We start from the raw sequence: 26,030 nt of genomic DNA on the forward strand, positions 1-26,030 counted from the left end.
TACTATCAAACTTCTCAACTTTATTGTATTCATTGCCTACGTATGTACATATCTAGAAGTCCCTTTAAATGATTTACACCCAGAGACTGATGTGGATATCAACAATGGTTTGATTCTAAGACTGATTTTTCCCACCTGCTTTGTATATTTTATCTGAAGTACATTCTAATCTTCTTTCACCTGTTCCTATGGCTAGCGTTTTCATATGGTGCCACTGCTTTCAGACTGAACATATCGCAGAATCTCAGACCAGTTTAAAGGGCCCAACAGGAAGATCATGAGAAGAGAGACACTGGATGGAAGAATGACTTGCCAGGGCTTCGCACGGTTCTTCCAGGCAGTCAGCAACCAGCTTACAGGACAAAACCAGTTCTGAAAGCAAATAAACAGCCATCATGCCTGAGTGCTAATTGCTCTTCTCCCATTAGTGGCTGTGGAATTTTCTGCACTGCTACTTTTTATGGAATCCAACAAGTTTTTAATTCTTTCACTTGCAGGCTTCTTTTTCTTCTTGGAAAGAGACACATTATTTGCTACAGAAGGTAGCAGCAGGGCTGCCAACCCCCAAGGCTGATTACTTGATGGCGAAGGGCGGTCTTTACCTTCCTGATGTAAAATCCAGGCACTTTCTCTGGCCAGATCCACAAATTTTTGCAGTTGGCTTTGACTTACATTTTTGCTAACGTTGAGAGAAGTTTCAAAAGGATTCTGAATGTGCAGCGGAGAAGATTCTGGTTTGTTCTGTTCCTTTCCCTGTAGATCATTACCAGGAAGAAAAAGATGTATGAATATATTAAGGGCTCAGATATAAAAACTGTTTGGTTTAATAAAATGTCAAAAACACATAAAACACCAGCACTAACTTTACAGAGTAAAGGATCTCTTTCCCAAGGGAGCTCGGTATGTATGCATGTTATGTGTTACTGTATGTGTGTGTACTTCTGACTGGCTTTTTCCACTGTAGTTTTATGAGTGCTCTTTAGAGAAAAATAAATTAGGTTTATGAGCTATGGATGATGATGTCACTGCTCCGATGAGAGGTATCTGGACTAAGTCAACCAATAAAAGTATTTTTAACATAACGTTTATCTAACAGAATAGAGCTGGGAAGGAAAAGAAATACGGAAAAGAAAAATGGCAGAAGATAGTTATTTTGGGGACTTCCTAAAAACATACCTATCACACACAAAATAGAAGCACACAGAGTTAGAAGCCTTAAATTAAATATAATAATTAATGTTTCACAAGTATGAAATGAGAAAGGAAGGGAAGGAACAAAGGATTATTCATTACGTATTTTAAAACATTAAAAGCTTCCTATATACATTGCTAAAGATTCGACTTAAATAAGGCTCTGCCAGGTGAGATATCTCATAGAATTAAAAAGAAAAGCCAGAGCTGACTCATGAACATCAGTGATCCACTAATCTATATAATCTTTTCCTCTTTCAAATGATATCACATACATAAATACTACAAAACCAAGTCAGGAGTCTCCAACGTGAGCAGCCCCTGTTAATCCCCTAATGCCTCTCAAGCCACTGTCCAGCAGGGGTCCTGCCCTATCATTATCTCTGAGCCCTGAGTAGTGACGGTATATATAGGGGAAAGCACTTCCTGTGTTCTATGACCTTTTTCTTTTAGACTGCATTCCAGAGCTCTGTGTCTCTTACCCTCTCTATCCCACACTTTTCCTCTCTTTTTTTCTTTTTTAAGCAAGGTCTCCATGAACAGGATAAGGGTCAGGAAAGGATGAAAAAAGGAGAGTTGAAAAAACAACAAAAAAGAATATCTGAGTATGTGTTTTATAAAGCTAGTCTTACATGGGCTGTAACCAAATATCCACATGCTAAACAGAATAAACCTGGAGGCCATCTCACGTATCCTCCACTTGTAAACAGATTCTGCTTGGAGTTTGCTCTGATGGCTCTTCTTTTATGGAAAATGTCTGTCATTCCACCTACTCAGATGAACCAAAATCATAAATTCACTTGCCTAAGTAAATTAAACCCTAAGGGCTCAAACTGAGGGAATTATTAAAATCTATCTTTGGGACTAGGTATTCCATTTCTTCCAAAGAAACTCAATCTGGTTTAAAGAGAAGTGTATATGAAATTATGCTTTCTAAAAAGCTTTTTAGAATATATTCCATATTTTGAAGGATACAGTCTTAGTAGTAGGTGATGACAAAGATATCACGGCAAACTGACAAAGACAGATGCTGAAAAGAATTGGTCTACTAGATGATATCTCAGCCCAAGTCATGTAGCTCCACTAGGTGTCAATTTTTTTATTACTCTCTATCATCATAGAGTTGACATGCAATGACATTTGTTAGAATGCTTTGAAAACTACACTCATTAAATATTAGTACAGTAGAAGACCATATACCTAATAACGAAACATTAAATAGTACTTACCTGCCGAATATTAATGGAATTTTTATTGAATGCGAAATTTCCAAAATACTCAAAAAATTCTTTCAGTAGTAATTCTGTAAGAAAATAAAACAAGGAAGATAATAAGAAAGTCTATTTCAGTCCAAAAAGGAACAAGAAAAAGGAAAACACCTACCTAGTGTTTCTGTGTTTCCTGAAGGTTTAATTCTATTCAAGTCACGAACAAATGTACAGTTGTAGCCTTCTATTATACACTTATCTTCTGCATCTTAAATAAACAGAAATGGAAAATATTTCACATTCTGTTTCAAAGATATTCCCTACTTCAGAAATTTATAATCACACAAATCAAAGCTATAGATTAACATGTCCTATTCTTGGTCAGAGTTTTTTATATACAGTATAAATAGTAGGATTAAAACTCCATTAAAAAGGATTTGAGAGCAATTATGCTACAGTAAAATTAACCTTACATGAACTTTGGTGAACAGACTGTCCATCAACACTCAATGATTCGTAATCTATCCTCTGAGGTCATCAGTTTTCTAATAATAAATGAAAATGTAGACCGTTCCCATCTTTCACCCACTTAAATCCTGGTACTATCTTTGATCAATTATATTTAATTTAGATCTCCATTTTCAGTCTTATTATCCTTTTGTGCATTTACTTTCAACAACTCATCCAAGACACATACAAACTGGATGTTCTAAGAGTTCTGAAAAACTTCTGGTAATTTCAAAGAGGCAGGCCTCTGCAGTGACTGGGATTCAGTATGACTCATTTAACAGCACAGTAGACTCACACAATTCACCTTTCCTAACAGTATTTACATCTTTAGAGGGAATCGTTTCCCTAGTTACGGATAAATATACACCCACCATGAAATCCTTCATCCATTCTAATCCACCTTCCACTGTACAACATGCAGGCAAACAAACTCCCACTCTTAGAAGTCTAATCAACCGCCACTGAAAGGGCTTTCTCCTTTCCTAACCGGAAGGGGGCGCCCAGCCTTTTGTCCCACGCTCCATCAGCAAGCACCTGACCACACAGTGGCTGCAAGCATGCTATCCACTCCATGACCCCAGTCTGGGACTAGAGAGACCACTGCCCAGTCCAAGGCAGTGATGACCTTCCCTCTTCCTACTGGCCAGTCCACAACAACACTGTCCAGCATACAGCAAGCACATAACCAAGAATCTGAATGGTTGCTGATATTTGACTTTGAATGATTATAATAGCCAGAGAGAAATTCAGAAAGAGATAAAACAAGGTTTCTTCAAACTACTGCCTCCCTTTTTTTGGTGTGGTTTTGGGTTTTTTTTGGTTAAAACCCTGGTTACTGACTTAAGTACTCAAAAATCATTCCAGACTCTACAACTGATTCTATATTCTAAAACTAATCGTTACTCATTTTAACAGCAAATTTTATGTGCACTGTTATACAACTGAAGAATTTATATACAGGTCCATTTAGATTTATTTTTCCTGGGACCCAGGCACATGCCTTATTATTTCAAATTATCAGCAGGCCAGTCATATATACTGATGCTCTTTTAGCTGCTATGTCTTATTTTTCTTTTTTCCAGGAATATATTTCCAACAAAAAAGTAAATCCACATTAAAGTATATCTGCATTAAAGTACTGAATACTTCTAGGAATGTACAGTGATGAAAAACAGACTGTGTCTATAACTATTGGTCTTCACCAGAAAAAGTTTTTAACAGAAAGTAGTAAAACTTGAAGGAAAAAAACGATCCCCTGATTTAAGACAGGGCCAGTTTTGTTTTTTCAAAACCCCTAAGGCATTCAAACCCAGGAAACAACTCAGCTGTTAAGTCTTCTCCCTTTTGACTCTCGCTTCTGTTTTTCTGCTATTGAGCTAATATACAAATGAAAGCCATTAAAAAATTCAGTTCCTTAGTCACACTAATATATGGTTATATTTCCAGTGCCTACTGAAGCTGAAACTTCAATACTTTGGCCACCTCATGCGAAGAGTGGACTCATTGGAAAAGACCCTGATGCTGGTAAGGATTGGGGGTAGGAGGAGAAGGGGATGACTGAGGATGAGATGGCTGGATGGCATCACTGAGTCGATGGACATGAGTTTGGGTAAACTCCGGGAGTTGGTGATAGACAGGGAGGCCTGGCGTGCTGCGATTCATGGGGTCGCAAAGAGTCGGACATGACTAAGCAACTGCACTAAACTAGCCACAGGTAACAAGTGGCTGCCAAATGGACAACGTGATGACAGGAAGCTCTACTGAACCATGCTGCCGTAGAGAAATCATTCTCAACCTATTCAAACATATGACACCCTGCTGTATGTGTGCATGCTCAGTCGTCTGTCATGTCCAACTCTTTGCGACCCCACGGACTGTAGCCCACCATGCTCCTCTGTCCATGGGATTTCCCAGGAAGAACACTGGAGAGGGCTGCCCTTTCCTACCCTAGGGGATCTCCCCAAATCAGGGACATCTTCTGCACTGGCAGGTGGATTCCTTATCGCCCAGCCACCTGGGAAGCTCCTATGACACCCTATTTCTCTCTGCTCATTTCTATGGAAATTACTTCTTAAAAGTATTGTATGAAACACTGGTGATCTAGAGACAAGGTCAAGTCCTATTACCCCTCCCACCAGGCCACACATGCCAGTGACACTCAGCCCCTCTGGGTGGCACCTACATGTTGTTTCAGAGCACATGCTCTGGGGTAAAGATGGTGATATAAACTCAGCATCTACCTTCACCCCAAAGCATTACTGAAATGAGAGTAAAATGACATAAAATCTTAAAGATGGAGAATAGGAAAGACAAGAGCAACCAAAAATTTTACGTTGAAGAACTGATGGACAAGCAGCAATGACTGAGAGAGATCTGAGAACACTGGGTCCTAAACTAGCAGTAAAGAAAGCCAAGAAGAAACCAGACATTCAGGCAGAGCCCCCAACAGCTTGGCAGCTGAAGTGCCAGATCTGACCAGAAGGACCCAGCCTGGATGCCTGATGCTTAGAGCAGTGAGACCCCCAGGTCTCTTCCTGACAGAAAATGTCAGGTTTATCCTGGAGACAGTACAAGGAAGAATCTCTATACTGGGAGATGCAAGACACGTTTGAGGGTGGGAAAACTGTTCTAAACACAATAAATGGTGTAATAAACGCCAAAGTTTCAGCATGTTAGAAGCCAGGCCTTCTCTTCCAGAAAAAAAGACTGAAAGAGCATGTTCTAACATAGGAAACTTAGATGATGCAAAAAAAATTTCAGCCAAGTGCCTGGAACTCAATGAATTGTCACTGGGTCACGGAGAATGAGCAACTAAAGCTCTCTTCTATGTTGGGGTCTCTGCATCAAACTTGCTGAAAGTACCACCCATTTATTTCTTCTTGAAACCTTTAATTCATCATAGGAAAGAAAAACAGGAGTCCTAAACAAAAGAACTCTAATCAAATGACTGATTATGAGAGGAAGATGCTGGATTAAAAGCATTAAGCACAGAAGTAAATATTACAAAGGGACCAAAGCCAAAACAAGACAGAAAACACAAGAAAATAAAAGAGACACATGGGGGAAAGTAGTAGAGACTGTAAGAGAACATAAAGAAACAAAACTTCAAGAATAATCAAAATATGAAAGCTGCCATCGTGCTCAGTACAAACAGCCTTCAACTTTAAAATATTCATCCAATCATCTGAATCTATTTACTGAACTCCTCTAAGCCAGGAGTGGAAAATGCAGAGACAAAGCAGACAGCCTGACCTAGAAACACTTGGTCAAGGCAGCCAGATCAAAGAACAACAATCTAATAGTTGTCATAATACAGGTGTGTTCCAGGTGTTTGGTAGGCAACAGGGCACCACTTCCTAGAAGGAAGGGAGGAGAGAGGAAGCCAGGAAAGACTTAACAAGTCAGATTCTGGACTGGGTTTGCCTTTTCTCTTCCCTGGCTTGATCGGGATGGGTTTCTCCGGGTAAAAAGAGAAGGCAGGAGAAGAAGCCACTGCAGGCGAAGGCACAAGATATGCAGAAGTGCAGAGGCTCTAGGATCTGTGCGGAGCGTGGAGAACTGCAGCTCCTGAGCTGCAAAGAGGAGAGAAGGTACAAGAAGAGGAGGAAGACAAAGGTCGTGAGGGACCCTAAACGCAAGGCTAGAAGGTCTGGACTTCAACTTCCAGATTTCAAACAGTGGATGACAAAGTCCTAGAAGTGCTGACAGGTGTTCCACAAACTGACACTGCCTTCTACTAATAAACTAGCAGGCAATCAAGCAAGCTTACTCTTTTACTTTCTTCTTTTTGAAACAATACAAATTGATAGGCTCTATCTGAATATCAAACGAGAGGCACAGTTACGAAGACTGTGCCAAGACTCAAGACTGTAACAAGACTCAAGACCCTCAGCTCATGAACCACAGAGTTCCCACGATGGCGATGATTTCACAGTTTAACACTGTTTTTATTCTTAGCCATATACTGTTGAAGATACATCAGTCTGGGACCCCTGGTTAAAATCAGAAAGTATAAAAAGCATGGATTTTGAAGAATACATAAATGAGTAGAAAAAAAAATTTAGATACATTCTTCTAAATTATCTTTACCACATCCTTCATACACACATTTACCTATGAAAAAGTATTCCATAGCAAGTTCAAGATTTCACTAGAAGTTCAAAGATCAATGATCAAAAAGTAGCAACAATTATATCAAGTTCACTTTTACATTTATTAGTAATTTACACCTATAATTTGCTACGTGGAAAAAAGCAACTGAAATGGCCTGATTTCTCTGACCATGTTTAAGAATGAGCATGAAAAATGTTAAACAACCAACTTGGTATTTTTAAGTAGAAAATAAAAGAATTCCTATCAAAGGAATGTTTTGATGCCATAGAATGTGAATAAACTTATATTTGGCTTAAAATAGATTTGGAATAAAAACTCAACATGTCATTTTAAATTTGTTCACAAATCATATTCTTTTTCTAAAACAATTAGTGGAAATTTTAAAAGATAATAGGAAATTACTGAAAGGATTTCAGGAGAGTGAATACTACAATTAGATGTGAATTTCTGAAAATCACTGTTAGTTAAGAACAGAGCAGTGGGAAGGGAAAAGCTGTGCAAATGTCCCCAGGCAGGGATGTGAAGGGCCTGACAGCGGCAGGGGTGGAAGAGAACCACCAAGGTGTGATGGTGTGTCGCCAACATAAATCTGCTTCAAAGCAGCCTCCTTTTTTCAGTTTCTATTCTTTCTTTGCTTCTGAACTCCAAAATCCATGATACTTCCCCAAATAGTTTCTAGGAAAGTAGTCTTAAGCATCAGCGCATACAGCAGGACTGAACAGGAAGTGATCTTTCCAGGCTGCTAACAGGTGAGATCTACCCAGGTTTTCTGTTTGTGTGCATCTTATCTCTTTACTAGATTTAAGCGTTGCCTGAGAACACTGTCTATATAAACCACTGCACCAAAAACCACACCTGAAACATAGTTTGTAGCCAATAGATCCAGAGTGAATGAATGACACCGAATGAGGAGATGAACACAGGCATGGACCTCAAAGGTGAGATACAGGCCCACAGCTCTACCTCCCTCTAAATTTCCTACTTTCCATAACCTACCACACAGAGCTTTTTTAAAGCTTACTTTCAAGTGGTACCAACACTTAGTGTTTGCAGGAAAGAAGAGATTACTTCTAATTTGAATAATAAGAGAAGTGTCACAGAAGTGAACTTAAAAGAATTTATAGATAAGAAAAGGCATGTTCCAGGATGAAAAACAAATATCGTAAAAAAAGGAGCTAAGAGGAAATGTTATGAACATGTTATTGGCTGAAATGTGGGAATACATGAAGAGAAACAGTGGGAGAAGAGGCTGGAAAAATAGTTACAGGTGAACATCCTATATAATACAAAGCTAAGCCAACTGCCTGGGGTTTATTCTCTAGGGAAAAAAATCCTTTTAAAATCCCTTTAAACAGGGCCACTTTAGGAGTGTACTTTAAAAGAATTATCTGGCAGCAATATATAGGAGGGGCAGAAGATGGAGTGCATATACATTTTCTGAGTAAATCCCTGAATTATCTTCCTTTCATAATTTAAGACTGTAATACTTTAGTATCTCCTCCAGCAGCCTATCAAAATTTCAATTTATTTAAAACACAAATTAAATAGTATACTAATTCTAAAGCCATTCACTTAAAATTGCCTATAAACTTTCAACCAAAAAAAAAATTTAGGACCTTGAAACACCATGAAACGGTTTTTGGCATTTCTAAGAGAAATCTGGAAATAGCTTCAAACTTGGAAAGCCATTTGTAAGCTGGGCTCCAATCAGAAGCTGCATCTGGGATATATTTTTCTCCAAGGTCATTCCAAACTTGGTCAAGCCAGCAGAGGCTCCAACTGGCTCAGGAGATGGTAAACAATGTTGCCAACTGACATAGCAAGACAGAGCGCTTGAAAAATTTTAAAGGCTTCAGCTTCACAAATCATCAGCTCTCATGACCCCTGGTGGACATTAAGAAAATTAACAGCTTTCAGATTTTATTAATAGAGGCACAACACTTTGAAAATACATGACCCTTAAACAGAGTATCCAAAAACTGATACTTTCGAACTGTGGTGCTAGAGAAGACTCTGGAGAGTCCCTTGGACAGCAAGGAGATCAATCCTAACAGAAGTCAACCCTGAATATTCATTGGAAGGACTGATGCTGAAGCTCCAATACTTTGGCCACTTGATGCAAAGAGCCGACTCACTGGAAAAGACCCTGATGCTGAGAAAGACTGAAGGCAGGAGGAGAAGGAGGAGACAGAGGATGAGATGGTTGGATGGCATCATCAATTCAATGGACATGAGTTTGAGCAAACTCCAGTACATAGTGAAGGACAGGGAGGCCTGGTATGCTGCAGTCCATGGGGCTGCAAAGAGTTACCTGACTGAGCAACTGAACAATAAACAAACATACACATGGCTTTGATAACACATGGTAATGCTATCCATTCAAACGGTTAGAGAGAAAACAGATGCTTTGCGTCTCACCTGCAAGGGTTTTTAGGTAGTCTAGTGTTGGAAGAACAGGAGGTGACCTCCTCTGGAGAAAAAAGATGACCATCATGGTGAGGGAGAAATTTGTAATCCAAGCACCAGGAATACTACTCGTTAACGAATGTGCTCGAGCCCAGCATCGGACACTGAACACCAAGGCTCTAACCCGCGAGTCCAGGGCACCATACATGTAAAGCAGTTCAGAACTTTTCAAGGCAATCCTTTGAAAGAAAAAAATAACAGAAATTTTCAACCCCCCAAATTATGATCCCAGAGTAGAACAAAACACAAACCTGGGCACATATCTATCTTACTCTATCTAAACATATTCAGAACAATAAGAGCAGATCATCAAATGCATTATGTATCTGCAATATAACATTTAATATGAATGGTAACCTTTCATTACCATTAAAACATTCTTCTAAATACTGACAACCACAATGCAGTTATCAAACTTAAAAATTTTAAATCAAAGTTCCTAAACATGATGTAATAAGTGAAATAATACCTAAGTGCTGTTCATTAACTATCAATAAAGACACAGGCAAGTCTGTAAGTAAGAGACTGCATACTTTAGTTGCACATGTAGATTAACTAGTCCTTTTCTGTTTTGAGTCATCATTAATTCCTGTGTTTATTTGTTGTACCCACAGCTTTTCTAGTGTTTTAGGGGGCACTGAGGATACATGCAGAGGAGACAGAGAAAGAATGAACAAAGTCAGAATCAGAATCTATCTGGGCTATAGGCATTCCAATCCAACGGTTCTGCAGAGTAATTAAAACGGTGCTGCATGATGTTTCTGATCTTCCTATCAGATGAAGCTGGAAGGGAAATGAAGTCATTTGTAGGATTTGCACTCGCCACAGGAAGAAAAATATGACAAAGATTTCCTGATAACTGAATTTTGAAAACAATTTGATCTTGTTATGGATTGATTATAGGTGACCTACCCTTATACTTTACCATCCAAATCAGGACACTTCAGAATGGGAAAAGGAGATTATCTAGTCCTTCCACAGACAAGGGAAATACTATACTTATTTTATCAAGAAAATATAAGTCTTTTAAAATTCAGCCAAAATTACTTAAGTATACTATTTATAAAAACCACAACTCAGGAAGATTAAATATGTATTAAGAAATCAGTCTTCAGAGCCTATTTTCTAAGTCTTCTAGTCATATGTTATAATGCAAAGAGTTATAAGAAATATTTTAAAATTAAGTTCCTAATGATCAAGACATGTCTTATAATTTCTCAAAGACCCAAGAGAGGGCACATGTTATTTCACAGTATCAACTCCAAACTGCCTACGAAGTACCATCATGGGTGGCACTTCCTGAGTTTAAGGAAAGGAGAGGAAATGGCAGATTAGAAATTCATGGTGATTAAATGTTTTAGCTATGTAAATGAAGCTAAATTAAGCTGAAAAATAAATAGCTTAAAAAAACACACAGTACAAGGTATCTGATATAAAAAAAACATGCAAGTATAAAGAAATATGCAAGTATAAAAAGTCTGATGCATATTAAATAAATTTTTAAAAACTATGGCAACAAGACAATGAAAATAACACTACTACAAAGATAAAAGTCATTTTATTTGACTTACATACTATAAAGAAAATATAGTAATGATAGAAAGTATAGTATGTGTTTTTATTTATTTTTACTCTATGAGCCACTTGAGAGAAATTCAGAAGTACTTAGCACTGACTTGTTAGTGAACACTTGAGTTTATTCAAAACTGCTCTAGACTGGATTTTCTGAATCTATTTTTAGTTATGATTATTTAACAAACAGTACAGGGAGATGAATGCATGCAATGAGCATACTAGAGTATAAAGAAACAAACGTCGCAACTGAGAAGTTTTCCCTACTGAGAACCAAAGAAAAGTTATCAGAGCATAAAAGAACTTGTCACTCTCATTACCCCCCCTTTTTTAAGCAAACAGGTTGATAATAAAATGAAAACATGCTGAAGAAAACTATGCAGTCTTATTAGGCTGCTCAGTCCACCATCTGTTTGACACAAACTTGACTATATCTGGAGGCAATTCCGAGGACAAATTCAAGATGCCACTTTACTTTCTAAGTAAACTAGAAGGCTAGATACTCAGGAACTTTTGAGTTGTTATCAGGCTACATAAATAGGAACAATGAAACACAGTTCTCAGAAGATGTTTGTTAGGTATGTTAACATTTTAACACAGTATCTTAACATTTTATTAAGAACACCAAAAAAAAACTCCCAATAGATATATATAGTATAAGAGAAAGTACTTCCTACTTTTCAAGTTTTCACGTTTAAAAAAAATTACTAGTAAAGCATATCCAAGAGTCAAAAATCACTGTTTCTGCACAAGAAAAACTATGCTAATACCTTGTAACATTCATTTAAGATAGTAAGAGACCATACCTGTTGTTAGTAGTCAAATCACACTGAAATCCAGAGGCCTGGTGTGAGAACCTGACAAGGGGACAACGGGCATTCAGTATTTTCTGTACTCCCACGCAGCCTGGGACAAACTGGTCTAAGCACTCTCCTATCACAGACAGGATCTTCTGAGTCGCAACTCTTTCCGAAGGAACGTTTTTCACTTGAAATTCCATCAGAAAATTTCCTGAGGTCTGAATAATAAAAACATTAGCAAATAGGAGCTTTTTTAATAAAAAGGAACTTCTGAAACTTTTCTAAAAGGATGCTCTAAGTCATTTCTGGTCAAAACACACACACACAAAACAAAAAATTAATAACCATACAGACGCAAAAAATTCTCCATGCAATCACAGCCAAAAGCAGACCAAAAATCCTCAATTGTCAAAATGAAAAGACAATCAACAGACTAGGAGAAAATATTTGCAAATAGTTCGACTGGACAAGGGCCAATACATACAAATGGCTCATACAACTCAATGACAAAAACAGAAACAAACAAAAAAAGACCCAATCAAAAAGTGCATATAAGACTTAAATAGACATTTCTCCAAAGAAGACACACAGATGGCCAATAGGCATATGAAAAGATGCTCAACATCACTAATTACTAGAGAAATGTAAATCAAAGCTAAAATTAGGTGGGAGGGAGGTCCAAGAGGGAGGGGACATATGTATATCTATGGCTGATTCATGTTGATGTATGGCAGAAACCAATATTGTAAAGCAATTATCCTTCAATTAAAAATTAAAAAACAATTAAATATCACCTCACACCAGTCAGAACAACCATCATTAAAAAGTCTACAAATAATAAATGCTGGAGAGGGTGAAAAGGGAACCCTCCTACACTCTTCGTGGAAATGCAAATTGGTGAAGCCACTATGGAAAACAATATAGAGGTTCTTTTAAAAAACAAAAATAGAGCTACCATATGATCCAAAACTCCATCTCTTGAGCATTTATCTGGAGAAAAATCTGAAAAGATACATGCACCCCAATGCTCATGGCAGCACTATTTACAGCAGATGAGACATAGCAGCAACCTAAATGTCCACTGACAGATGAATGGATAAAGATGATGGGATATACAGTCACTCACACACACACACACACGGGAATAGTACTCAGCCATAAAAAAGAACGAAATAATGCTATGTACACAACATAAATGGACCAAAGATTACCATGAAGTCAGAAGGAGAACAACAAATATATGACACCACTTATATGTGGAATTTAAAATGATACAAATACACTTATTTATAAAACAGAAACAGACTCACAGACATAGAAAACAAACTTATGGTACCAAAGGGCATGGGGATAGGGAAGGGATAAATTAGCAGTTTAGAATTAGCACATACAAACTGCTATATATAAAATGAACAACAAGGTCCTACTGTATAGCACAGATAACTATATTAACTACCCTGTGATAAATCATAATGGAAAAGAACATGCAAAAGAATAGACACAATATAATTGAATCACTTTGCTGTGTGCCAGAATGAACACGACACTGTAAATCAACTTATACTTCAATAAAAACATTAAAAAAAATCTTCAGTTGTCTTTTGATTCTCTAGAGTATAAAATACTACCTTGAAAGATCATTGGCTTTTTATAATTGACTTATGTAATACTACATGTAGAACCACAGACTCTGTGAACATATACATGCCCTTCCCAAGTCAGCCTTTCCACTTTCATAAGATCTGCAAACCCACAGTAGTTATAACAGGAAGTACATGCATGAGAACAGCAGATCAACAGAAGGAAACAGACAATATAACTAGATGTAACTATAGGCATTTAATAGTTAATAAAATGAACTCTGCAAATTACTGCAGAAATGCTATTGAAAGAATAAGTGGCCATCAAAAAAAGAAACTAGGCTAGTTCAAAACCAAAGTAAATTCAACATGGAGCATAAACTTCAATAAAAAAGGTTTTAATCAATAAAATACCAGAATACAATGGCAGAATGTTTATACAATCATAGAGTAAAGGATTCTCTAAGCATGACACAAAATTCCAGAACACACAAAAGAATATGAATGAATAAAAATGAAAACCATCTTAAGGTCAAGCATATTTATTACTAGATAGAAGACAAATGAAGACAATAATACATGTCATATAAAGGGATCATGTCCCTAATTTATGAAGGGTTTGCACAGAGCGTAATTCTACAAATGGCCAAAAACATTTGAATAAGAAATTAACAGAAGAAATAAAACTGAGCAAGAAACATCATAAAAGATGCTCTTGTTTTCCAGAAACTAAGAAGAAATTAAAATAGCAATGAGTTTTTTTTGATTATCAGTCTGGCAAAAACAAAAAGGCTGACAGGACCAGCTTTGGTGGGTGAGGAGAAACACACCTATCCTGACAAGAGGAGTGTAAACTGGGACATACTTTTGGGACAACTTCAATATTGAAATAGCAAAACTCTGAATATGTAAGATTTTGATTAGTTACTAAAATCCTAGGAAATCACCCCAAAGGAATGCTAATACAAATGAGCAGATTTACAAAGCTGTTCGCTCACTGCAGCACTATTTGTGTGGTAGATACCTTCTAAAAACTCTATCTAGCTTAAAGCCCTCTACCTTCAACCCACCCCTCTTCAAGAACTCATTCCTCCTGAAAGGATCAAGGCCCTGACAAAGCACGCGGACCAGACAGGGTTGCGGACAGAAGCACCACGGAGGCTCCCCATCACCACCCAGTGTTTCCACCAGGAACTGCAACTGAGGGTCAGAGGCTCCCACGTGGCTGAAATAGAACTAAGAAAATTCGGGGCAGGCACATGCTATACCACCAGGATGAAAATGTAAAGAAAATCAAAGTGGGGTGGGGAAAGGAGAGTGAAGGGGTGGAAGATATTAAACAAAGCAAAACATGGAGAGAAACAGACCCTTCGTGGATTGTTGGTCATTTATACCTTAGTTCTAGTCTTTTCCTAGGACTCACCCACACTCCTGATTCCTGACTCCTGAGTTCTAGGATGCTTCCTCTACTTCTTCCGTTTGTTTAAGCTGCTCTGGATTGGTTTCTGTTATGCACAACCGAAGAATATTACCTACTATAGTTGGCAATAAAGCAGGAAAAAAGATACTGCTCCCTAACTAACAAAAAAGGACTGGTTATGAAATAAATTATGGTACATTCATTCAATAGACTATTCTGCAGCCATTTTTAAAAGGATACAGTAGACTGAAGCTAAGACATATATATAGATTTAGTTATAATCTCTTCCTAACTGTCCTCAACTCAGGCTGAAGAATAAAACAAGTCCCAAGAATTACAAACCAAGGTGGGATACCGAGACACAGAGCACCAAGAGGAAGGAGAGGTCCATAACGGCATACAGCAATCAAAGAAGCTGCTCGTATGGAAGACAGACTTAAAAGTAGTCCTGCTTTTTGTGTTGTTGTTGTTAATTTATTTTTATTTATTTAAAAATTAAAATTAAAAAACGCTCCTGTTTTTCATTGTATTTCTAAAATGTTTCTATTAGCAAAGCTATTACAATCTTATATAAGCACATATTTCAGAATATAAGTATATAACAACACTGCTTAAGTTAAACCTACATACAAAATTATGTCAAATGGTTTAGTGAGACTGGACCACTGTCTTTTAAAATACTTTTTTTCTAAATAGCTCTCTAGTCCAGAAATCTAACATCCAACTAAGTTTCCAACTCCTTCGTCTCCTTCCAACAGAAAAAAACTGTTTCTTACTGTCTCCCAATCCTCTCAAACATTCTATGAGTTGGTTCTATAGCACCAATCCAGTTTTACAGCTAAGAAAATCAAGGCACAGAGAAGGTAAATAACCTATCCATTGTCACACAGCTGTAAGTAGAAGAATTATTAATCTGCAGTGTGGCTCCTGAGCCCAAGCTTTCACCATCACAACATATTGTTAGCCATGTTAATTATTTAATATAAAAATAACCTAATATAACTTAAGTGTCCCTGCCAGGAATTTAATACAACTTCAAGTATTAAAAGCATGTTAGTCTTAATAAGACTGATCCGTTTCACTGTGATATGTTTTATATTCCTTGGCCAGTTTTGACTCTGTAATTATACACCGAGCATATAGGCACTGTATGGGATGAGAAAATGAACAGAAATGGTCCTTGTTCTGCCCACGTTTATGATACAGTGAGAGACACAGATCAACCACTAACTAAATGTAACCCAGGAGGAATCTGGAGACAGAAAGATGAGCAAGACACTGCAAAAAAGGAGTGATTAATTTTGACTGGAGCAGAGAAAAAAAAATCAAGTATGGTTTTAAGAAGGTGGAATCAGAACTAGGCCTTGCAAGACGCTTAGGAATGGCGGTCAGGAATGGAAGGAAATAGCACTCCTCACTGGAGAGATATAACAATCGTTTAGTTGTTACCCACATCATAAAAGTGCCTTACAGTTAGGTAATTAAATGATGTGACTGAAAAACTGGGTGTGTGAAGATAGAGAATGAGAAATTATCACTAAAATGAATTATGAAACAGATCATTTCAATTCTATGTTAAAAAGAACAGTTCTAAGTTTGTGGATGATCTGTGTTTTAAGGTAACTTCAGCAGAACCTGAGGGCTAGAATACCAAGGCATGAGGCGAGGAATACATGGAAAGCAAGATGTTGTTATAATCATTTAACTGAGAATTTATAAGGGACCCTGTGACTGCAGCTTTGAGGATGTAAATGAAGAGGCAGGCCTAAAAGATTAGCTTAGATTTCTTTGCTTAGGTGACAGCAAATATCAGGAAAGCTAAAATGCCACTAATAAACATGTGACACATAAATAAGAACTTTCATAAGAACTTAAGAATATTAACAAGGAAATGAAGATAAACTTTTGTTTTCAAAATGTTAAGTTTGAAGATTCAACTGGATAGTCACACAGAGATCATTAGTTTGAAATACATAGGAAAGAACCGTCATAGAAATCTAAGATTGTACAAAAACACAGAAGTTTTTCCAAATCAAAGTTGTAATTAAAGCCCCTATTATATTGTTTGGGATGATACCAGACACACTGATTAACTTCACTCTGTCAGACATGCATGTTAATAAACCATAAATGGGATATAAAATCTCTAAACTGTAAGTGGAAAGAAAGTAAGAGATGAAAGGACAGAATAAAGAAAGAATTCAACAGGAGGAGGAAAGGAAGAAAAAGCAAAGGAAAAGCATAGAAAATGGGAAATAAAAAATTAAATAGTAGAAATAAAATCAAATTGTACCAGTAATAATAAATAAAAATACTCAAAGATAGGAGTAAAAGCATAAAATTCAGTGATTTGCTATTTATACCCAAAATATAACAACATATGTTATGTTGCTGAGAGAAATATCAACAATCTCAGAAAGAGCCTCTTGATGAGGATGAAAGACTGAAAAAGCTGACTTAAAACTCAACATTCAAAAAACTAAGATCATGGCATCCTGCCCCATCACTTGATGGCAAATAGATGGGTAAAAAGTGGAAACAGTGACAGATTTTCTTTTCTTGGGCTTCAAAATCACTCCAATGAGTCAGTTCTTTGCATCAGGTGACTGAAGTATTGGAGTTTCAGCTTCAGTATCGGTCCTTCCAATGAATATTCAGGACTGATTTCCTTTAGATGGACTGGTTGGATCTCCTTGCAGTCTAAGGGACTCTCAAGAGTCTTCTCCACACCACAGTTCAAAACCATCAATTCTTTGGTGCTCAGCTTTCTTTATAGTCCAACTCTCACATCCATACATGACTACTGGAAAAACCATAGCTTCTCATTGGAAAAGACCCTGATGCTGGGAAAGATTGAGGGCAGGAGGAGAAGGGGCAACAGACGATGAGATGGTTGGATGGATCACTGACTCCATGGACATGGGTGTGAACAAGCTCCAGGGGAGAGTGAAGGACAGGGAAGCCTGGCATACTGCAGCCCATAGGGTCTCAAAAGAGTCAGACATGACTTAGCAACTGAACAAAAATGTGAAAGCTGAAAATAGTGATACAGAAGAAGGTTTCTGAAACAGATAACAAATGGCCATCTTAATAAACAAAAAAGAATTCAAAGAAAAGGCATTTATAGAGATGATGGACATAACAATGATACATGAACAACCCAATAAAAAGGCATAATAATCATACACTGAAATGTAGCTAACATAGTCTTTGAATACTGTAAAAATCAGAAGAATTCTGAGAAATGAATGGAAGCAAATAACATGAGATGTAAAAAGTATTTCAGTAACTAGGTTATACAGACAAAATGATTAGTTAATATACACATAATCTGAAAAACACAGTAAGTAACCTTGATCTACCCAAAAAGTTTCTCAACCCCCGAGGGGAACAATCATTCTATTACATGTTTAAGATATTCACAAAAAAATGCTCACATATTAGACCAATGCAAAGAAGATTTTACAATTCCAAAGAAGCAATATCAAGTAGACTTTATTCTGTTACCACACTGCCTCTTAAGCTTAGAAATCAAGTTATAATCTTATTAAGTCCAAAGATTTCCTTTATTTCTTCTAATAATTTTAACTTTGTGATTTAAAGAAATGCAGTTACCTTTTGAGCAGTAAATTTTCCAATTTCATCTAGATCCAAAAACATGTCCAAATCACATCCTAGTTTCCCGAAACTATTCACTGAGGAGCCAAAGGGTCTGACTGCACAGTCCGGAAAGTACGCAGCCGCTACGTCTTCAATGAGAGAGCAGGTGAGATACCGGAGCCTGGTGTTCTCCTCTGTGAGCTGGAATTCCCTCAACAGAGTGTTCAGCTGATCATCTACCTAGCTGGCCAAAACAAAACAACAAAATACAGAAAATGTTCAGGTCATGTTGCATAATGGTCATTTTATTTCAGATATTTGATGGCTTAGGAGAACGACTTTAAAAATACACAATCTTTTTACATTGAGCCTTATTAAAAATGCCCTTTGTACTGAAGAATGAGGAAGGATACCAGCAAAATAAAAGTTGGCTAGAATTAAAACTACTACTTTTCTTAGGCACTGAGTATAAAGTATTGCTTCGGGAAAATGTAAAGTGCTCTAGTAGAGGAGGTAGAAACCACCACAAAGCTGGACATTTAAAGGACGTTGCAGGGGAGAGGAGAGCCAATGTTAAAGGCAAGGAACACTAGAAAGCAGCAGTTTCAGGAATGAAGGCCCATGATCCCCCAGTTCCTTAGAACAACAATCCTGTATGTTCCCTAGGAGACTGGTGTTAAAATGATCATACCATGAAGGTGCCTGCTGGAGCTTAAATATTCATATTTAAAATAAAAACCACAGCCTTAAAGGCCCACAAAGTAGAGGAAATATAAAAGCTTAGAAGTTTTTAAAATTAGAAAAATCAATACCCCCAAATAGTATACTTTGATAAATAAAACCATAAAGATATTCTTGAAAAGAACTAGCTAAACCTTTGACAAGCCTGTAAGAAAAATCAAAACTAACATAAACATCATGGCATCTGGTCCCATAGCTTCATGGCAAATAAAAGGGGAAACAATGGGAACAGTGACAGACTTTATTTTCTTGGGCTCCAAAATCACTGCAGATGGTGACCGCAGCCATGAAATTAAAAGACACTTTCTTCTTGGAAAAAAGGCTATGACCAACCTAGACAGCATATTAAAAAGCAGAGACATTATTTGGCCAACAAAGGTCCATATAGTTACAGCTACGGTTTTTCCAGTAGTCATGTACAGATGTGAGAGTTGAACCATAAAGAAGGCTGAGTGCCGAAGAATTGATGCTTTCGAACTGTGGTGTTCGAGAAGACTCTGGAGAGTCCCTTGGACAGTAAGGAGATCAAACCAGTCCATCCTAAAGGAAATCAGTCCTGAATATTCATTGGAAGGACTGAGGCTGAAGCTGAAGCGCCAATACTTTAGTCACCTGATGCGAAGAGCCAACTCATTGGAAAAGACCCTGATGCTGGGAAAGACTGAAGCCAAGAGGAGAAGGGGGTGACAGAGGATGAGATGGTGGTATCACCAACTAGATGGACATGAGTTTGAGCAAACTCTGGGAGATGGTATAGGACAGGGAAACCTGGCGTGCTGCAGTCCATGGCGTCACAGTCAGATACAACTGAGCGACTGACCAACAACTACAAACCTTAGAGCAGAAAAAAAGAGAAAAAAACAGAAATAAGATCTTTTAGTTTACAAAAAGAATATCATATACAATTATATGTCATGTTGACAAGAGAAAGAAAACTAGAATAATCCAAAGGCCCAAAACTTTGGAAGAATGTGATTACTTATGATTACAAATGGTGCACCAGGTAAGGAGTGGAGAAGGATTGGTTTTACTTTTCACTTGGTCAGTATGCTCTGTAATTTGAATATTTAATAATAAAAACTTAAAATGTGCAAAACAAGTCAAACACACATATATCAAGTTGGGGAAGTATACCTAAAAACTTACACTTTCTGCACAACAAAGTAACTGATAAAGCTTCTTGCTTGAAGGAGAAGACTGGTTACTACATTGAATACTTGACAGTTCAGAAGTCTGGTTTGATGAATTTCTCAATTTTAAATTGAAGTAACGTGACTTGAATGGAATTGCAGCCTCTGGGCCCAGGCTTGGAGTCCGAGTTATATTCTGCAATGAAGTTACACTTTCCTTCTGACAAAATTCTATAACAGCGTAAAGACCCTAGATCAAAAACATAAGAATAGAACACATTCCTAAATACTATTAATATTTTTAAACTAATAGTGTTTTAGTTCATATTTCAAAGCAACTATCACAACATGAAAAATGTTCATTATTAAAATCTACAATGGTATGCACACAAGCAATGGTTTTAAACCATTATAAGCAGAATAATAAAAGGAACACTATAAAATGGTATGTGAAGCTGAAAATAATGCTGACACAGAAAATCAAAAGGTAAAAAAAAGATCTCCCACTGGCTCCAGTGCCTAAGATAATGGAATGATTTAAAGTAGTCAAATTATGATTCAGTTATAATTCTGCTTATAATTCTGTAATACCCCTATAAGGACTTCTCATATTAAAAAAAAATCATTAAAGAAAAAGATAAAGAAAAAAAACCTCATTAAAGATAAAGAAAGCTATAGGATATCAACAGAAAATATAACTTTACCATATTGCAGAGGCAACAGAGCAAAAGATAACTTAAAAAAATATATATGACTGTTAAGTCAGACTGTTTCTCAAACACTTACAAAACTTTCATAGAAGAAGTGGCTGTTAATAGGTCCGTGCTGGGCTAAGAACTTGAGAAACTTTTTCTCATCGATTTTGTTTGGGCAGTGGATCAACACAGTCCGCTGAGCCTGCTCTCGTCTCTCGTTTTGCACCTCAGAGAATCTCTTTTTTGGAGTCCTGTCTTCAGAGTCTATGAATGAGACAAAGACATTACCAACACACACGTAAAATTTAAAGCGTCTCTTGATAAGGTATATAAAGACTGTACACTTGACTACAGTCAACTTTATCCTAACCTCATCTTATTTCTTCTCCTCCTTTATCAAAGTGAAGTTGTGCTCCTCTCAATCTTTCTATTACCATTCCCTTGTGATTACCATTAAACTGTCCACTGTTTTGATTGACTACATTCAATGAACAGTGCTAAAAAGGAACTGTTCCACAAAATTTTCAAAGTAAAACCACTTTTATAAATACACACATAGTAAGTCTATATAAGCTGTAACATTTCAAAATCTAAATGAAATTCTTACAAGCCTGAGTGCAATGAAACAAAGGTGCCAAAGTCCTCTTTATAAAATAATCTTTTTAAGAAAGCCTTATTCTTTGACTTCTTGCTGTGTTTCCAGTCCGGTCTAAGCTCCATGGCCTGAGTATGAAGCTCCCAGCACCTTGGCCCCTTCTCATCCACCTCAACTTCCGCCACCTCCTCCTTCTCCACACTGCTTACCTACAGTGCTCTTCACACAACATCATCACACACACTATGAACTTTTCACAGACTCTTCTCTCCGGCTGCAATGCCCACCTCCTCATTTTCTGTCTCACAAACTCCCATTCATCCTGCAAATTGTGCTCGGGTCTGTGGAGACTTCTGACTCTTCTTGGCAGAATCGCCTCCACTCTGTAATACCTCACTTCAACATCTCTGGAAGAATGTCAGTCACAGTGTTGTATTTATTTTAACAACACAGAAGAGAACCTGTCTTCCCTCCTGAGGACAGGGATGACCTCAGTCTACTGACAGCCTTTCCACCTGGTCCCTATTTCCTTTTTTTAATGGTCCAAGTTTTTCTCATCCACTCTTCCAGTTGTAATTACCACCTCCATCTTTTTGTTGCTGCTATTTACTGAGTCTACACTGATGTTCAACTGCTAATTGTAAAAGTAAAATTAAACTGCAAAATTTCATAGAGTAAATGTATAAATGCTCCTCCAGTTCTAATACCCAAGTATTAAGTGTGATACTTTTCCAGATATTTGCAAGGCATATATAAACATATACATCTGTACCTCTCCAGAGATAAACATTTTTCACACAACTGAAATTACTGAAAATGTACTGTATATTCTGTTCTGTAATATGCTTTTAAATATTTAATACACTGTCATATCTTTTCACATCAGTAGATATATATTTACCTCATTTTAAAAATAATTGCGAAAAAAATAATTGCATAAGTATTCTTGGATATTTATGGTAATTTAATTAATCCTCTATGATAAATATTGAGATTTAATCCTCTATGATAAATATTGAGATGGTTTACCTTTCTCACTATCACAAGCAACACTGCAATGTCAGCAGTATACACTGTCTTTGCACTTGTCAGTATCTGCCTGCAGGTGGACTACTGAGGAGACACAGAAACTGAATTTGAGAAGGAGCTCGAGAAGTTTGATGAATGATAGAGAAACATGCTTGAGAAGACAGGAGGTGAGGGGGGAAGGCAGAGTCTACAGGACTAACAGCTCTGGCCTTGAACAACAGAAAGTACGAATGATGTAGACAGAACAAAGTCATGAAAGAGGGGTCAGGAAGTTCAGGTAATATAAGTTCATTACCTTGTAAAAAGGCTGTCAAATGTACAAAGAACACAAAGTTGGAAGGAAAAAGTAGTAAGTGCTAATATTTTAAGACATTCAAATTTGCAGTGGTCGTGATAACAATCTGATAAGCAAAAACACAGAGAATATTGCCCTTCATTTAGAATAAAAAACAACATAAACATACAAGCACACAACGGGGGTGGGGCGGGGTGGGAGGAGGGGAGGGATCAGCTAACCGTAGATGTATAAAAGAAGAACAAAAATGTGATTTGATGAAAGTTCAATATAAGCCAAGGGAATGTATCAGCTTCTGGGGTGAGAATGGGGAGAAGATAGATACAGATATAAAATCCAAGTTCGAGGGGTACTGGCACTTTTTCACTATTCACTGGTCAGGCCACACGTGGAGTACATGCTCTCCTCCAGACAGAGGGATCTGAAGGATGCTGATTAACCAGAGAGCATCTGGAAAGAAGTAATAAAAGGTCTAAAACTCTGGTAGAGAAGCACTGCAAAGAAAGTAGAGATTTACAACCTGGAAACAAACCAATGTGAACACGACAGCTATCCTTCCACTGGTGCAGCACTTTCCAGTTTTCACAAAAACATTCTCTTCTGAATCTCCTAATAACCTTTTCAGATAGACAGGGTAAGTATCATTAATGATGAAAAAACAAATCAAACATCTAACAAGCTGGGTAGCCTCCTGCAGAGTTTAGCTGCTCCTTGGTTGCCTGACACATGTCCCCTGTTCTGGTAACACACAACCCTGTCTGTGAGGTTGTAGGGGGCGGCTGTCAATAGCTGTCTTCCCATACATGTGCCCATGTCCCACTAGGCGGGCCAGGACTCTCAAATGATTTGAAACAGCTCCTCTTGGTCCAGTAGGTGAGGGTGGTGGGGTGGGGTTCGGGTGATGATCAAAAACTCTTTCTTAGGATCTTTCAAATTCAGGCAAAAGATTATTCTCCCATTGGACAAAGTTGCAAGCTACTAGGGGCCATTCCTCCCCACCTACCATGAACAACTCCTGTAGAAGAAGAACCTGAGATAAGGAGGCCGCCAAACAACAGGGGCGGAAATAACTCACTCTCATCACACCCATCCAGGTGACCTTAAAGCAGTCACGTCTCCTTCTGGAGTTTGGTTCCATGGTTGGTGTATCCTCCCTTTAATTTGAGTTAGTTGCTGTCATCTGCACCCAGAGTCCTGAACAATACAAATTCTTGTTCTTAAATCAGGGTTCTTTCCATTTCTCACACGAAAGCTATGTCAAAACCAAGACCAACAGGGAAATGGGAAATTAGTAGCTTTAGCTCATTATAAATATTTTCCAGCCATCGGAGCCTCATCAAAAGTGAACTGACTGATTTATGAAACAGTGTGTTCCTTGTTACTAGAAAATGTAACTAGCAAAACTTTGGCAATGAGTTCTCACACTGAGTGAATAACTCAACAGGGTATTTCTCAATTTTCTTCTAATTATAAAATTACATAGAGTAATCACCTTTTTCTCTTTAAAAATAGGAAAGCAATTCAAATGAGGATTTTGTTACTTATTATGCCTCACAAGAATCTCTAAATATTTAGCCAGTCATATTACCCTAATGATACAAAATGAAACACATTTCCTAAAGAAAACAAAAAAGTTCTACTAAATGAAGCTTTGGAATCAGAAGGGTTTATTCTTACCTTTGCTACTGAATAGCTGAGTAAGCTTGAACCACTTACTCGCCACTTGGACTAACTTGTTTCTACATCTATAAAATGGAGTAATAATAATTCCTTCCAAACTGAGTTCACATAGTTCTGTATCTCAAAAAGCATATGAAAATACTCTAAAATTAAGCCACTATAGTCATGTTAAATTATAATAGCTTCTTTGGCAGAAGCCTTACTCAAATTTCCAGTCACTTAGAGAGTTTCTAACAGAAGCAGTTTCTACTACACACAATCCAATCAACATTTCAATGAACTTTCATATGAAGTAATATTTCCCACTCACTGTCAACGAGTCTCTCAGTCTGATGAGGACAGCAACCCTATCATTTATTTTAAGGAAAAACACTTTCCTTGTTTAGCCTTTTTTAGAGCTGTTCCCAGAAATAATTTCATACCTTAAAACTACAGCTCCAAGAAATGGTAAAATCAACACATTATGTTTAACAGCGGGACTCGAGGTATAAATCAACTCAGCTGCAAACCACTCAGCACCTTGGGCCTCTGTCTACATCTCTAAAATGGAAACAATGATACAACTCCTGCTAGATTGCTTTAAGAATTGTAAATAGCATACAGGCATCTCTTAGGTCTCAAGAGGGGTGGCCAGACTTCTGAACACACCAACACATAAACTTAAAACTCCTGCCTGTTCCAGCCCCTGCAGATCTGTTACCAAGCTGATTTTGTTCAAAATGGCCAGAAGAATAAAGCAAAAGGCAGTAACTTTAGAGGCAGAGCCTCCACTGGAGGACCAGGGATCCCAGTTACTCATTCATCAAGGCTTCGCTCGGCCTCCGTCAGAAACCTGTGAGCATCAAAATCAGTTACGTTTGTGAGCGAGGAAGCTACCGAAAAAGGAACTGTGGAAGCACTACCATTACCGGCAACAATGTTTCGCCAAACTGTCAAACACTGGCAAATTGTGTTCCTGGCCTGCAAACGAGCCTTGAACGACTTCATTGCTGGACACGGAGTCCCCGAAGGCAGAAATGTCACAAACCCCGCTACTACCACGAGCCACGGCGGCGGCTCTAGATACCCCGAGCGCGGTCAGACGAGGTCGGGACATGGCCTCTCCGATGGCCAAAGGCTCCCCGGCCGCTTCCACAGGTCAAGCGCCCGCCCGCGACTCCAGACTCTTCCTTCTGCCCTGGCCCGAGGCAGATCGCGGCTACAGCCCCGGCACCACACCTGTCTCCGCGCTCCCCGAGGACTGCTCTTCCCTCCTGAGGTCTGCGGCCACCGTTCCTGGGCAACTGAGAAGCCTGCGAAGAGGGCACTGGACTTGGCTTCTCTGAGCGCGCAGGGACAAACGGGTCAACAGCCCGACGCCGCGAGCCGCCATTGTCAAAGAGGCAGCAGCACGAACTAAGGGGCG

At 38.0% G+C, this 26,030-nt stretch overlaps 1 protein-coding gene across 2 annotated transcripts; it reads right to left on the reverse strand.

The window, feature by feature from the left end:
• Window positions 1–26,030, reverse strand: LOC122448225 (mitochondrial poly(A) polymerase). Of its 2 annotated transcripts, none has more exons than XM_043479385.1 (9): window positions 25,844–26,030; window positions 21,118–21,290; window positions 20,348–20,581; window positions 18,476–18,700; window positions 11,867–12,078; window positions 9,441–9,667; window positions 2,575–2,667; window positions 2,421–2,494; window positions 1–753 (listed from the first exon to the last, which is right to left on the reverse strand). In XM_043479385.1, the coding sequence occupies exons 1-9, from the start codon at window positions 25,995–25,997 to the stop codon at window positions 394–396; spliced, it is 1,752 nt and encodes a 583-aa protein (XP_043335320.1). In that variant the 5' UTR covers window positions 25,998–26,030; the 3' UTR covers window positions 1–393. The 2 variants fall into 2 exon arrangements, with proteins under 2 accessions (XP_043335320.1, XP_043335322.1); XM_043479387.1 differs by lacking the exon at window positions 25,844–26,030 and adding an exon at window positions 25,534–25,796.

The sequence above is a fragment of the Cervus canadensis genome, chromosome 10 (assembly GCF_019320065.1).
Source record: "Cervus canadensis isolate Bull #8, Minnesota chromosome 10, ASM1932006v1, whole genome shotgun sequence".
Taxonomy (NCBI): domain Eukaryota; kingdom Metazoa; phylum Chordata; class Mammalia; order Artiodactyla; family Cervidae; genus Cervus; species Cervus canadensis.